Raw genomic sequence first — 13887 nt, 5'->3', positions numbered from 1 at the left:
TGGAATCTCCAGTGATAATGAAGCTGTTTAAGTTAGAGTGGGGGTTCCAGAAGGATCAGATAGAACAGGGCAGGAAGGCAAATTCAATCATTTTTCCCCCTCTTAAAGTTGGTTCCCAAGATGTTCTGTGTTTGCTGGCTTTTAGTAGATGTTTGTTCCAGTGGTAGAGCAGTTTCCCTGCACAGGTCTGCCATACACTGGAAGCAAGTGCCTCCTAAGGACCATTTTCTATTCACACCTAAATAGCATCCTGTGCATGCCATTCCATTTTCTTCACAACTGATCTCGGTCTTTTTCTAGAATTCTCTCTTTAGGTTCAAATGTTTGGTTCCCTGGGAAACAAAACACACACACACACACACACACACACACACACACACACAAAAAAAACCCTCTTGAGTGCTAGAAGTAATTTAAAGGCACCAGAACATGTGTAGCTGGTTCTCCAGATGACATAAGTAAGGCCACATCAGGCACCCCAAATGTTGTGGATAATGGCAGAGGATGACCCCACCCAAAGTTAGCAGAGGTGATTGTTGGACCATTCTTTTCACCCGCATCTTGAGCAGGTTGACTGTAATATCATCGAACTGCCTTGTGGGAAAAATGAAAACCGCTTTAAAGAAATACCTTAGCCACATGGATCTAAGGAAGCCAACCAACTTTTCACCAAACTCGGTCACACTCCCTGAATAATTTTACTAGCCCTACATCTACTCTTTACAGGCTCCCTACTCTAAATGCAACTTGCTGTCTCTGATGGTCTTAAAATACTGCAGGTTTCAAAATCCTTTAGGGAAAAGTTATTGGAAAGTCTCGAAATGAAGACCTTGGAGAAGATCCCACTAGAAATCTATCCACAAACATCCTTTAGATGTAAGGGGGAAATCAACAGAATGTGAAAGAGTGTGTGTGTGTGTGTGTGTGTGTGTGTGGCGGGGGTGGGGGGAGTGTAGAGGTGTGATGGCTCCACCTCTGAAGAAATGTCTGCTCCTGGGGTGTGAGGATGCTGCTCAAGGAGTTTCATTGGCCGTTTGGCTTTTAGTGTAGAAGCTACAGTGCACACCACAGACACACGCACAGATATTCTCTGAGAATTGTCGACAGTAGAGGACAGGGAAGTTTTTCATAAAGAACCAGTTGATTCTTCGGTATGTTCATCTCAAGATCACTCCCAGTAAAACTGGGCCCTTTAATACACACTGACTATTATCAAACCATGATCTTTAAAACCTGATTACTAGATAAATTCTCCTTGGAGTCCTTAATGGAGGACAGAAACGGAAAGTTCTAGAAACTTCCCATGGTGGAAGCATCACTACTAGATCCTAAAGTGGATTTTTGTTTCCTTTTTTAAAATTTGTTCTCCCAGATGCTGTACAAAAATTGGTCACATGTGTGAAGATGTATTATCTTCCTTCTGGAAGGGATGCTGACACCATGGTAAGTTAGCTGGATGGCAAGTGCTAAATGACTTGCCCTTGGTCACTCAGCCTAACACTCATCATCCACAGAATTTTCAAGTGACAGCCAACACTCCTGTTTTAGGCTCAAATAAATGAAGATGACACAGGCTTTGTGGTACCTCACTGCTACTGCCTCCTCGCTTCTTCTCAAGGAATCAATGAAGATACATTAACTACCTAAAGTATACAGACCTGCAAAAAAATTTTAAAAACTTTCCAAATATTTGCTTTGAAGAAAATAGTTATTTATTGACAAAGCATCCAACATACCTGGATAAACTATAAAGTTTAATAAATCTTTTGGGGATAAAAGAAACACATAACTATCCAGACTCCATTTCACTGCCACAAAGTTACACTTTGTATTAAAAGGAAATACATATTTACATAATTGATGACATTCTTCATTGAAGTCCATAATCATTTCATGATACATGCACTTCCCCCTGGAAACTTAAATTGAACGGTGACCCCCTTTTTATTTCTTTTGTTTATTTTTGTAAGAACACAGCTGACATCAGGAAATGCAGAACGCATCTCATTTTCTATTCCTTTATATCTAAAATAAATTTTGTCCTTACATAGAGTTATTACATCTAAACCATAAGTGCTTAATAATTTAAGTAGAAACGTATGGCAAATGCATCAATATGTTGCAATATATGACATTTTTTTAAATGTACCTTTGTTTTTTTGGGAAAGTGAAAATCCGTGCATTCAAAAGAAAACCCCCTCAAACAACCCACCCGATCCAAAACCCACCATCCTGTCGTGTGCATGTGTGTCCCAAGTTAAACATTTGGATGATGAGGCCCCTGGCCAGGGGAAGGACCTGTGTGTTTAGTGTGCATGTGTTTAGTTGCAGTGTTTGGGGGCATAAGGAAGTGTTGGATGTCCTTGCGTGTCTGCTCCCGCAGGTGGCTTGACTGTACGTGCACACGCGTGAAAAGCCGGGGTCCTTCTGATCAATTATGCGAGGTCATGTGCCTGGAGAGGTGGTGACGCTCCCTGAAGGACTCGTTGCAAATGGGGCACTTGAGTTTCTCCTCCCGCCGGCGCTTCACCAGTGGTTCCATGGCGTACTCCTTTTTGTGATGAGACCGCATGTGGTACACCAGGTCGGAGGTCATGCGGAAGGAGGCGTTGCACTTGGCGCACCAGTTCTGCGCGGGCAGACACAGCGAGGTGAAGGAGGGCGGCAGCAGCGTGAGTGCCGAGGGGAGTTGCAGCTGCAGGGGCCCCCCGGCTGCAGCCGCCGCTGCCGCCGCCGCGGCCGAGCTCTTGGGCCAGAAGGCGGTGGCATAGAGGAAGGGGCTCTGCTTGGGCAGGCCACCGCCGCCGCCGCTTGCCAGGGGCCCGCAGGCTCCGTTCAGGTCCGCTGCCCCCTGCAGCTTCACGGCCAGCGGATCGGTTGCAGCCGGGTAGAGTCTGGTGGGGCCCACGCCGTCGCCCGGGTGGCACGGCTCGAGTGCACCCAGCTTCTGGCCCAGGACCAGCGGAGACAGCTGCGAGAAGGAGCGGGCAGGCTGCGAGAAGGCGCTCTTGCGCTCGTCCGATGCAGCCGCCTGACCGCCCCCCGCGGTCCCCGCGGTCCCCGCGGTCCCCGCGCCGCCACTGCCGCCCAGCTGCGACACCGAGGTGAAGGCGCTACCGCGTGCGGGGCTCCCGCCCTCCAGCCGGCCGGGCAGAGCACCTCCGGGCCGCGGGGCCAGCAGCTTCTCGGCGACCCCCGGCGACGCGGCCGCGGGCGTGGACGAGCCACCGCCACCACCGCCGCCGCCGCCTCCCGCGTCGGGGTCCTCGGCTGTGCCTCCCGCGCCGTCCGCTGCCGCCTCCTCCTGCAAGCCCGCCGCGCGGCCGGCCTTCTTCACCTCCACGAAGGCGCTGCGCTTCGCCTCGCCGGTCTCCGGGCTGGGTGGTGCGAAGAGCCGCCCGTTGTCCTCCAGGCCGAAGTAGCTGCCCGCGGCGCGGTACTGTTGCGGGGTGCACACCAGCTCTTCCTTGGAGGCCAGCGGCCGCTCCGAGAAGCGCGCACGGCCACCCGCCAACCCCGCGCTGCCGCCCTCGGCAGCCGCCTCCTCCGGGAACCTTCTCTTCCCTTTGCAGCCGCCGGCGGCGACGCCGTCGGGACTCAGCTCCGCCTCCTGGTGGCCGGTGCGGCCACCGCCGACGCTTGGGGCCGCCGAACAGCTGCTGCCTCCCCGGGAGTTTTCCAGTTCCCGGGCCAGGTTGTGGAAGTCCGTGGACGGTTTGGCGCTGCCGGCACCTGCGGCGGCTTGTTGGTTGCTAGCCTCCGGGGACGGCGCCGGGTAGTGGTGTATGGGACCGGCTTTGCAGAACTTGGGGCCCGGGACCAAGGGCGCCTCCTGTTGCTGCTGCTGTTGTTGTTGCTGCTGCTGTTGTTGCTGCTGCTCTTTGCCACCGCCGCCGACGTGGTCCTTGGTGCCCACACCGACACCTTGCTGGTCTTGGGGATTCGCATCAGCATTATGAAGTCTCTTGGGGCAGCGAAATCGCAGATGCGCCACGTAGGGGAACTCAAACTGGAAACGTTGGCTGCATTCCAGGCATGTGTAAGGGGACGACCCTGCTTAGTGAGCAAACAACGCACACGCGCGCGAGCACACACACACAAACACACACACACACCACCACATGGTTAGTCAGCATTACCCACAGGCCATTTAACCATCATCCCCATAACAAATCCACTTTATCTTCCTGGGCTGAGTGCCGAGGAGAGAATATACTGTCCTACTTGATGCAACTTTTCTTCTTGACTTGGTGAAGTATGTTTATCAACCCAGATGCACACCAACTTTTCCTTCCCTTTCTGTCCCAGCTCCATTCTAGACAAAAACCTCAGAAACTGCCTCTGTCCTTTGAGGTGCGCAAGAGAAGCAAGGTCCGCCCAAGGAGCCTGGGTTTGTCCCAGCTGTTCCTTGCGCTTCTCTTCTCCCTCCCCCCTTCCCCCCCCCCCCCCCCCCCCCCCCCCCCCCCCCCCCCCCCCCGCGCTAGCGACCGACCTACACGCAGGTCGCAAGCCAACCTACCGTTCATTTTGTGGGATCTAGAGGGGTAGAGCAAAAGTAACTCAGTCAGTTCTTTCCCGTACCAAACGAGTAGCTCCTCGTCTTTGGCAATCCTTCTGAGAGAGCGGTAAAACAGCTGTCCGTTTTTTATATATGCTTCGAGGTTCTGTTCTTCTTTATCTCTGGCTGATTGGACCAGCCGTAGCCACATGAGACCTTCTGAGGAGCCATTTGTTGCAGAAGTGTCTACCTATAATGTTTTAAAAAAGATAAGAAGGGGCGTCCATGTGAAAGACAGAAACCAGAAAAACTAGGGCTTTTTCTTTTTGGTTTTTGCTCTTTCCAAACATCCGCACCCAAGTTTACAAAACTTGACCAGAGTCGGACCACATCCCTATATTTGCAGCAAATGGGCAAGATAACGATCCTTTGCAACATTAAGTTAGTTTTATAGATTAGCCTATTGAGAATTTCTTTTTCAGTCATCACAGAATGGAGGGAATTTCGTGTGTTTCAAAAGTAAAAAGGCAAGTTTGGATCTTAGAAATTATTCTATGGCACCCCTGCCCATTTTCCTAGCCCTGGTTTGAAGGACTGACAGGTTTTCTTCAAAAAGAAAGACTAGGAAATGTGAGGCCTGTTGCAAACACAAACGTGGATTTAAAGATGCTTGGTTGCCAATACAATTACCATTTATTTAAATACAAACTCTGAACACCAACTAATCCTGACTAAAGAAAGTAACGTTCAGAAAATGAGGAGACTTCCCAGGTTAGAAAACAAACATACTGGAGACTTGTAAAAGCACTCCTAGGGAGTAGTACTTCTTAATTAAATAGTCCCAGCCAGAGAGGTCCCTAGCCCCAGCAATTTAGGAACTGCTAATCTGCCTGGAACCAATTTACGAATCCTTAGTATTTCTGAGTCAAATTTTCTCAGAAAATCAGTTGATAATTTGAGTCTAGTTCTTCTTTTCTAATTTTTACAGTGCTCGCTATGATTGCTCAAACTGTCTCACTGTCCTTAGGATGGTTCCTTGCTTACTCCCAACAGGGATGCTTGCCCCCAGACAACTCCACCATAGCAGCGGAGACTTACTCGGAAGATGTAAGGAACTGTTCTCTTGTCCGTGGACTTGAGTGCTATGAAGGCAATGCTGTCGTAGAGGGAAGTATGACTCAGAACACAGGGCCCGAATATGGCATTCTCTGGGATGTCGCAGGTTGTATACACACTGGTAAAAATATCTGTCAGGCATTGCTGGACAGCCTTGGCATCTCCATCCCACATGCCTCTCTGGATGCCTGAATCCTCCATCACTGGAGACAGATACACAGGACAAGAAGCGAGTTGTTATTGCCTTTCCTGCTATGATCTCCGGCAGAGCGTTTCCGCTACTAGACATATTTTCTTTGCACTTGCCGGCTTTTTTACATCGCTCCTATTTTAAAAATAAAGCAGGACAATCTGGCAGGTTTTAAGGACGCCAAGTTCGAAGTATTATTCTTTCCTTTCAAATATCTGGAAAGGGAAGCGCGAGATCATGCTTCCTGCTTGAGAAAAAGAAAATAAAGAGTGTGTGAACGCTAGATCACATCTACATTACTCCTGGATGCATTGACTGAGGATTTGGGGTGAAAGGGAGGGTATTTTTTTTTAACCAGCATATATAGATTTTCTTTCTGATTGAATACCAAAGCCCCCAAAACTTCTAGCCCTTGGGGGAAAGTCCTGTCTTTCTGTGCACTGGACCTGGTGCCTCGATCTAATTTCTTCTTTTCTTCTAATGAGGGGAGCAGCCTTAGCTAGCAGGCGGCGGGGACAACGGAGCATGGCGAATGGATTTCAAGTTGAGTGTCAGGGCCACTAATTCTGTGTCAGCTAACCTTTCTCTGCAGCCTACAAGAAGGGATGCATGTCTGCTCATTACCATAATCCAACACTGTCCCTCCGAGGCTTTAATTAAAAGCAGCAAGCAGAGGTAATTATTTTTTTTCTCGACACGCTTATTTATGGATGAGGATGAATCCCAGTTACCTTGTTATACAAGGGGGTGGATTGAGTCGCTTGTGGCCCATGAAGCGAGCAGGTATAGGGCAGGCCTGAAGGGTCCCCTGTCTGAAATACAGTGTGTCATGATTGGTGAGTGTTCACATCCCTGGATACCACCCTGTTTGGGCAAGAGGGGGCAGCCCTGCTTGAATGGTCCTTAGTGGTCCCTCCAGCTGTTTAATCCGCAGCCATTTAGAGAGCAATGCCCCAGTGGAGGGCTCTCTATTAAGCTGTCATACAGGGATGGTTTCCTTCCTCAGCCGCTGGCCACCCCTACAAAACTTAGCACTTAAAGGAAGCAATCCTCTAAAGATACTTCAACTAGCCTTTAGCTGGCCAGGCCATTTTTCTAAGTGATCTAATGAATCCTCTAAGTTGATTTTTCCCTAGTAATTTCACCATTGTGATCTCTCTGTATTTAAGTGACGGGGAAAGCTTATTCTTTTCTTGTACAGCTAGCGGCTCATTAAAGAACAATATTGCCAATGTGTATTTTTTATATCAACATCTACTAACCAATTAGTCTTACAAAAGTGATCAAAAGGTAATGCCTGAAACTTTGGCCAGCCTCCTTTCTATTCACTCTTCCATATGACCCAAATGGCAAGAATATTTTCCAGACAGCAGGGATAAGGAAATAGTCACAAAACGGAAAGTTTTGATGTTACACTCTGTCCTATATGAGTTCGATTCTTTCTTTCTTTTTTGGTTTCCAATTGCAGACCAAATACCTTGCAGAATACAGGTTCTCTTGCCTCCTTTTCGGCAGAATCCCATTCTCTTCCCAGCTTCCTCCATTCCAACATTTCCTACCTCGATTTCTGCCCCGCTTTTGCCCGTGTCTAACACGGAAGCATTTCATTGCGACAGGAGATCGCCCACTACTTCGGCAACAGCAGGGACGCAGTCATTAAAATGCAGTTCTATCTAACAATACAGCGAAAAGGTCCCGCGCCAGGGCTAATAGCGGTCGGTGATGCCAAGGTGGCCTCCAGGACGCAAAGCAGCCACAATAAGCGATAGACAGAGTCCAGCTAGCCTTTCACAGTGCGACGCCCATCTCTAGGCCCCGGGTTCTCTTCCTCCGCAGATACCCCGGGGAAACCTAGAGACCGGTGGACTTGCTGAAAACCCTGTCGCTGCCCTCGCTGCTTCCTGATACTCTGCCTCTACTCGGGGCTGGCATTGTCTTGCCGCCACGAGCTCCCCAGTCCCTGGCTTCTCCGGTAAAGTGCTCCCACCCGCTCCTCCCTTTGTATAATCTTATTGCCCGTGCAGATAACATTCAGCAATCGTTTCCCTTCTATCTTCTAGATACCGAGGAGAAAGGAGGCAAATTTTGCCTCACTCTTTCCACTCAACCTGCTCTTTTCCCATCCCCCTCCCACGTCAATGCAAATAGACTTACCAGAAATAAGGTCAGGAACGAGTCGCCCAAATAAGGCCACCTGGAACCGAGAGGGTGCAACCCAGTGTTCCTTCCTGCTTATTACATTAGTGTATCTCCATGTCAAGAGGTGTCGGTGTCAGTCTTGTAGGTTCTGTCCAAAGAGAGAAGAGAGATGCAGATAGAAAGATGAGAGGAGAGAAGGAGAGAGAGAGAGAGAGAGAGAGAGAGAGAGAGAGAGAGAGAGAGGAGGCGAGTTGTACAGATGGACCCGATGCAGTGACTGACTGGCACGCAGACACACACTTTTTGTTTGCTGCACATAATCTGCCCAATGACGCGTGACAGCCCACGTCCCCTCCCTTTAACTCTTTCTGGTCTGGGAGCTCCCTCCTTTGCCGCAAGCCTAGCTTCTCCGGCCTGCCAGCGCCAGGCAATTCCTGAGCTCCTTTCCCAAAGGGCATAGACTCCCCAAGAGCAGCCTGGCTCGCCTCCTCCAGTGGCTGGGGCATTCTGGAACTCCTAGGGTGGCCAAGTCAGTTTCAGGCTCTGGAAGGAAGGTACCAGAAGGAGCAGAGTGCTTCTTTTCCGTTTTGCTGGGAGGATCTAGGACAAGGAACTGGCTATATTGCCAGCGCCTGGATTACTCGCATAAGTCTCTAGAGTTTGAGTGTTGTGCACTCCTCCCTCAAAAAATAAGGGTGTGTGAGAGAATTTAACCCCCCCCCCCCGGCTTCTCTGGCTATTGAGTTGCAGTTAACCTGTGAAGCTTAAAAAGCGTTCTCCCTACCTAGCAGAAAGACTTGTGTAAATTCGGGGGGGGGGGGGTTCAGGGGATGCACTTTGTGGGAACTTCACTTAGTCCTCTCCTGCCCCAAGGGATGGGGTACAAAGATAAATCCGAATGCTGCCAGACCTCCTAAAGGGATTTGGGTAGTCTTCAGGTCCCAGGACAAGGGTCCCTGAGTGATATGAGCTGCGAGAGCATTGCTGGGAAGAGCCTGAGTCCTTGGACTCAGGCGTTAAAGCTTTTCACCCTCTGTGTGGTGTTCTGTGTGGTCTCCAAGGGGTTCCATAATGAGAACTGCGGGATTCTAAGACCTCGGGGTAAAAGAGGACGGTTCAAAGTAAAGTAAAAATTATTACTGAGACGGTCTCTCAAGAGCTTTTCACATCCAGCCGCCTATGGAGGAGTGGATGGAGTCGCAGGAGTGAGGCTGTCTCGGGAGCCTCGTTTGTGCTCTAAGCCACTTAGAGGCGCTGGCTTGTCCTTTAGAGCAGCAGATGATGCTAATGACTTGCGGTCTTTGACAGCCCCGAGAGTTTACCCATTCTGCAGGGGCCACAATACAATGACGCTGGGGGCTCTCGGGCTGTTTTTCTCTGGTAGGCTTTCTGTTCCTAAGGGAAGAAAGGCCTTTGAGTGGCACAGGCGATCCCTCAATTCCCACACCGCACTCTCACGGCATTCAGTTGGGCAATAGGTCAGGCTTAGTATAAATTCACTTGCATAGTGTTCTCGCTAAAGGGCAAGAGGCAAGACCAGGATTTAAGGCGACAGTCCCTGTCCCTGCCTCTCAGGGTGAGTTTGTGAAGGATTGGCAAAGAGCAGCTGAGAGTATGATCCTCATGCAGTTCCTAAGACCTCTCTCTGGAACCGTGGAGGCCAGCAAGGCACCAGTGTCTTTCCTTGCGGGTACCTGCGGCAAGGGAGGAATGGATATTGGAGGAATGTAAGGAATTTCCTAGAAGTTCACTTGTCTGGAATCCTTTCTCTTCACCTTCCCCAGAAAGTTGCCAGTCCTGCTGAGACAGAACCCCTGTCTAGAATTAAGCTGGGGCTTCAGGGGGGAAAAAAAGACACCACCAGCACAGACCAGGAAAAAGGTCAACATTCTCATTTGACTTCCAGGTGGACTACTGACATTTTAAAGAAAGTTCTTGAAAAGCAGCTCTTCTTCCACCTAAAGAGTCCTTTCTACTCTGTAAGTAGGTTCAGTTTAAAATATCCAGGTGAAAGAGTTAAGTGGCAGTCTTCAGATATATCTATGTAAGAGGCTGCAGCTGTATTCAGCCACCACTTTTCTTATGACTCCATTGGTTTCCCCTCATTCTGAACCCTCTGCACTCTCTTCTCTTCCTCCCCCTCCTCCTCTTCTACTTCTTTCCCTCCTCTTCTCCTCCTCACTCTTCTCCTTGTCCCCTTTCTCTCTCATACACACAGCATCCCCATATTGATATTTAAGAGAATTCAAAATGTGAAAGAGCTGTCTCCAATCTGGAAAACAAGCCCCTGGGTAAAAGAATATAGGCAAAATATTTATAAGTGAAGATATTTGAGAGAAGAAAAGACATGGAAGACCAGAAAGGCCAAGAGGTAAGCAATACAAAGGCATGTTAGAAATCAGTTCTAGGGCTGGAGAGATGAGACTAGGCTCCCAACCAAAGCCATAAGAAACTCAGTTCTCAGAGACCTGTGGTAGTGTAGAACCCAAGGCCTGATTCAGGTAACACAGGTATCAGTGGGAGGCCTGCTGGGGAACTTAGTTCCATTGATGAGTTGAACAGTACAGCACTTTGTGTCTGCTTTGATTATCATTTAGAAAAGACAAAGTTTGTTTGTCCCAGAAAACATCTTCTGCCCATGCACTTTAACAATCTGTGTACATCCTGTAAAAACCCCAAACTCTCATTCCACTACAGGAGGTAGGTTTGTAGAAAACCAGCTCTAAATGGAGACTGTCTTTCTTGTATCTTACCGTCTTTCCCCTCTAGTGGCATGTCTCCTTCCTCTCTGTGTACATCTCTGTGTACATCTCTGCTCAAGTACTAATTTCTTGGTTCTACCTGGTGAGAAATAAAGAATGACTCTGGTATTTAAGGTGGGAGTCGATGAGCTTGACTTTCAAATCTAAAGCTAGAGGGAACCTAGAATTCAGTCCATCAGGGAGGAGGGAGGCCTACCTTCCTCAAGTTCTCTACCACTTCCAGTTCAGAGGAAAGATTTTTTTTTTTTTTTTAAGAATCTGGCCAACAGATGTTTTATTTCACTTTTTTTTTTTCTCATCCTCTTTGTGAATTTCCTTCCTGCTTTCGGGTTAAAGTATCTACATTTTAAAATCCCACCATTTTAAGGATCTGAGTTGCCCTTTTGTTTGAAGATTAAACACATGACTGGCATATCCAAACAAGCAGCTATACTCAAATTCCAGCTTCAGAGGTCTCTGATACTGTAAGGGGTGTGCACTTTATTTGGTAATATAAGTGGTCAAAATGACAATCAATAATTAATAGACTCCACAAATTATTTTATTTTTCTAGCAGTGTGTGGGCTAAGGTAGCACACACCCTACTTTGAAATCACTTACTGGATTTCAGCAATGCTAAATGAAGAGATGAGACATTTATCTGGCCTCAGACAGCGCTATAAAACTACACCGCAACTCAATGGTTTTATGCAATGACATAGAACACTGGGTTTATGAATGTACTTGGAGCTCTTTCCTTGGGGTTTATTTCCAACTAAATAAGGAGAAGTGCCACCATAATGAGTACAGGCACTTCTCCGCTCTGCTATGGCGAGGTTCTCTGAAGCTGTGGAAAAAAGAAAAAAAGAAAAAAAAAACACCCATGTAGACGATGGCAGAGAAGGTGAGAGACGCTGACAGATGAGTACTGAAGTGGCCCTTTTTATGACCTAAAGGAGAGAGTGAGGAAAGGGCCAGAAGTGAAATTTGGTTCTCAGTGAATTTATCCCTCAGGTGTCAGAAGCAGGGCCTCACATATATAAAAGGTCCACCATAGGAGAAAAAAAAAAAGACATCTCCAAGAAGTCTCTGAAGGATTGGCCACTGGTGGCAAGAACCCAGTGTTTTTCTGTCTGTCAAGGTCCTGGTTTCTATCTCTGATTCTATTGCCAAAGCAATCCACCCTCATAGTCTTGATGATCAAAAGACTTACGCAATTCATAGTGAACAGAAAATTATTCTTAAAGATGGAGGGGACATTATTCTCAGAGATGAAAGGATGTCCACAAAGCAGAGGGTGGCAGCTCTTCCTATTCTGGTTAAGTTCCCACAGGGATGTCTGCAGAAGGGATTGTAGGAGTTGGGGATGGGGAAACTTCCAGGTACAGCAGATTCTATCTAACCTCATCACTCAGAATAAGGAGTTTTCTAAGGGAAAAAATATGACTGATGATTTGCACTTAGAAGCGGAAACACCGCCGCTGGTTTGGGAGAAACACCTGCCAGATACCCAAACTATTGATGGGGGTTTCAATTCATTTTCTTTTCCTTTTCTGGGGGGAAGAAGTGGGGAGTGGGGTGAGACATGGTTTCCTTGTTTAACCCTGGCTGTCCTGGAACTCACTCCTAGACTAGGCTGCCCCCCCAAACAGAGATCTGTCTGCCTCTGCCTCCTGAGGGATGGAATTAGAGGCTTGAGCCACCACACTAGGCTGCCAATTTCTTTCATTCTTAGAATGATACTTGGTGACTTAAAAGAGAGAGAGTGAGAGATTAATCTGATTATTTGTTTTATATCTTGCTGAGAATAAAGGTTCACCAAAATCAAGAGCACAAATCTGTGTTTTACAAGCATATGTGGTAAGCTCATTTTGGGTCTATGGCTGTCTTGGGATATTACTGTCTTAATAACCACTGGATGGTTATTAAAAAAAAGTGCTTTCTGGTCTGGTCCTGGGAAATTATCCATTTTATGGGATGGATAATTCTATACCCTGTCAGGAAGAAGTTAATATTCCTGATTCTTCACTCACTCTGACTCTTCAGAGGGGAAAATAAAAGGAAAGAAAGAAAAAGAAAGGCTTTCTCTCCTTCCGTTCTTTTTTCCCTCAACTGTCTTTAGTGCAGTTGTAAGTGTAGACACTACCACCATTGGTGCCATTATGATTGCAAGCTACCTTTCCGAAGTTTAAATCCCCCTCTGAGGGATTCTGAGTTTCAGTTATACTTGTCTTGGGGTTGACCTGAGAGCTAGTTAGTCTTCAAGAGCACGCGTCATTCATGCCCTGCTCTGCCATCCTTTCCTGGGCAGGAGTGGCAGCCTACTGGCTCAATGGCTTCTGAATATGAGTTCTAGAAGATGATATATTAATCTAAAAATGACTACTTCACACTCACCTGAATGGGGAGAAGTGTGAACCAAGTCAAGTATATTGACCCTAGATGAATATCTGGAGATCTATCAAGGGACAGCTAGTTTTCTATCACCTCTGTAGATTCTTGAATGCTTCCCAGACTCTGACAGTGCTGGCCCCCAAGGGCTCTATACAAGGTGAGCAGAACAGCAGAGCAGCAGGTCCCAGTGAGCTCCTCAGCTTTTCTCTCCAAGGCCAGGCGGGGTAGGATTGCGGAGTGTCTAACTGTCAAGAGGGAAATTCTTGATGAGGCTGGCCTAAATCTGGAGAATGTCTCCAAGCTGAGAGGCTCTACAACAAACTTCTTCACACAGCCAGGAGAAAGACTTTATCCTGTCAGTCAACACTTGAGGTCCATCCACCCCATACCTCAGTTCAAACTGTAACTCTAAACCTCAGGTAGATTCATCCCCTGGTGTCTGACTCCAGCTGACCTTCCCAGCAGATCAGCACTTACCCTGCAAGGAACTGTGTTACAGGGAGTGAGCAAGAAAAACATTTCTTCTTTTGGGGGAAGGAGTCTAGCCAGAGTGTACACATAATCAGGCCTTCCTAGCAGGGAATTTGCTAATGATGATATAGTTGTTGAGACCTTTGGGGGTGGGAAATGATATCAACAATAACAATAGTGAGAAAAACACATTGCTTTGCAAGAGTCCTAGAAGTCCTCTGGAAACCTAAATCATTCCCCTGCTTATAGCCCTTTGAACTACTGGACACACCATCTCCCATCATCTCAACGCCAATGGCCAACAGGTGCGACATACATTAGTTTAACATCAGTAGAGG

General features: G+C 47.8%; 1 protein-coding gene across 3 annotated transcripts; it reads right to left on the bottom strand.

Annotated features, from left to right (window-relative positions):
* Positions 1-1699: 1699 nt before the first annotated feature.
* Positions 1700-8215, bottom strand: Prdm8 (PR/SET domain 8). Of its 3 annotated transcripts, none has more exons than XM_050150332.1 (4): positions 7959-8215; positions 5597-5817; positions 4520-4748; positions 1700-4053 (listed from the first exon to the last, which is right to left on the bottom strand). In XM_050150332.1, exons 2-4 carry the CDS (start codon positions 5813-5815, stop codon positions 2432-2434), a joined length of 2070 nt encoding a protein of 689 aa, XP_050006289.1. In that variant the 5' UTR covers positions 5816-5817; positions 7959-8215; the 3' UTR covers positions 1700-2431. The 3 variants fall into 3 exon arrangements, with proteins under 3 accessions (XP_050006289.1, XP_050006288.1, XP_050006290.1); XM_050150331.1 differs by lacking the exon at positions 7959-8215 and adding an exon at positions 7282-7754; XM_050150333.1 differs by lacking the exon at positions 5597-5817.
* Positions 8216-13887: the final 5672 nt, after the last annotated feature.

The sequence above is a fragment of the Alexandromys fortis genome, unplaced genomic scaffold, assembly GCF_014885135.2.
Source record: "Alexandromys fortis isolate MF-2015 unplaced genomic scaffold, M_Fortis_MF-2015_v1.1 scaffold_0, whole genome shotgun sequence".
Taxonomy (NCBI): Eukaryota; Metazoa; Chordata; class Mammalia; order Rodentia; family Cricetidae; genus Alexandromys; species Alexandromys fortis.
This window is presented reverse-complemented; position numbering and strand designations above follow the sequence as displayed.

Bases quoted from the DNA above. Each gene is read 5' to 3' on its own strand.
- Prdm8 (XM_050150331.1), bottom strand. From the start codon at position 7,348: ATGGAGGAAGCTGGGAAGAGAATGGGATTCTGCCGAAAAGGAGGCAAG. The intron at 4,749-5,596 runs GTAAGTCTCCGC...AAAACATTATAG, and splicing joins CAGTTCCTTACATCTTCCGA to GTAGACACTTCTGCAACAAA. The intron at 4,054-4,519 runs GTAGGTTGGCTT...CTCACTAAGCAG, and splicing joins TAGATCCCACAAAATGAACG to GGTCGTCCCCTTACACATGC.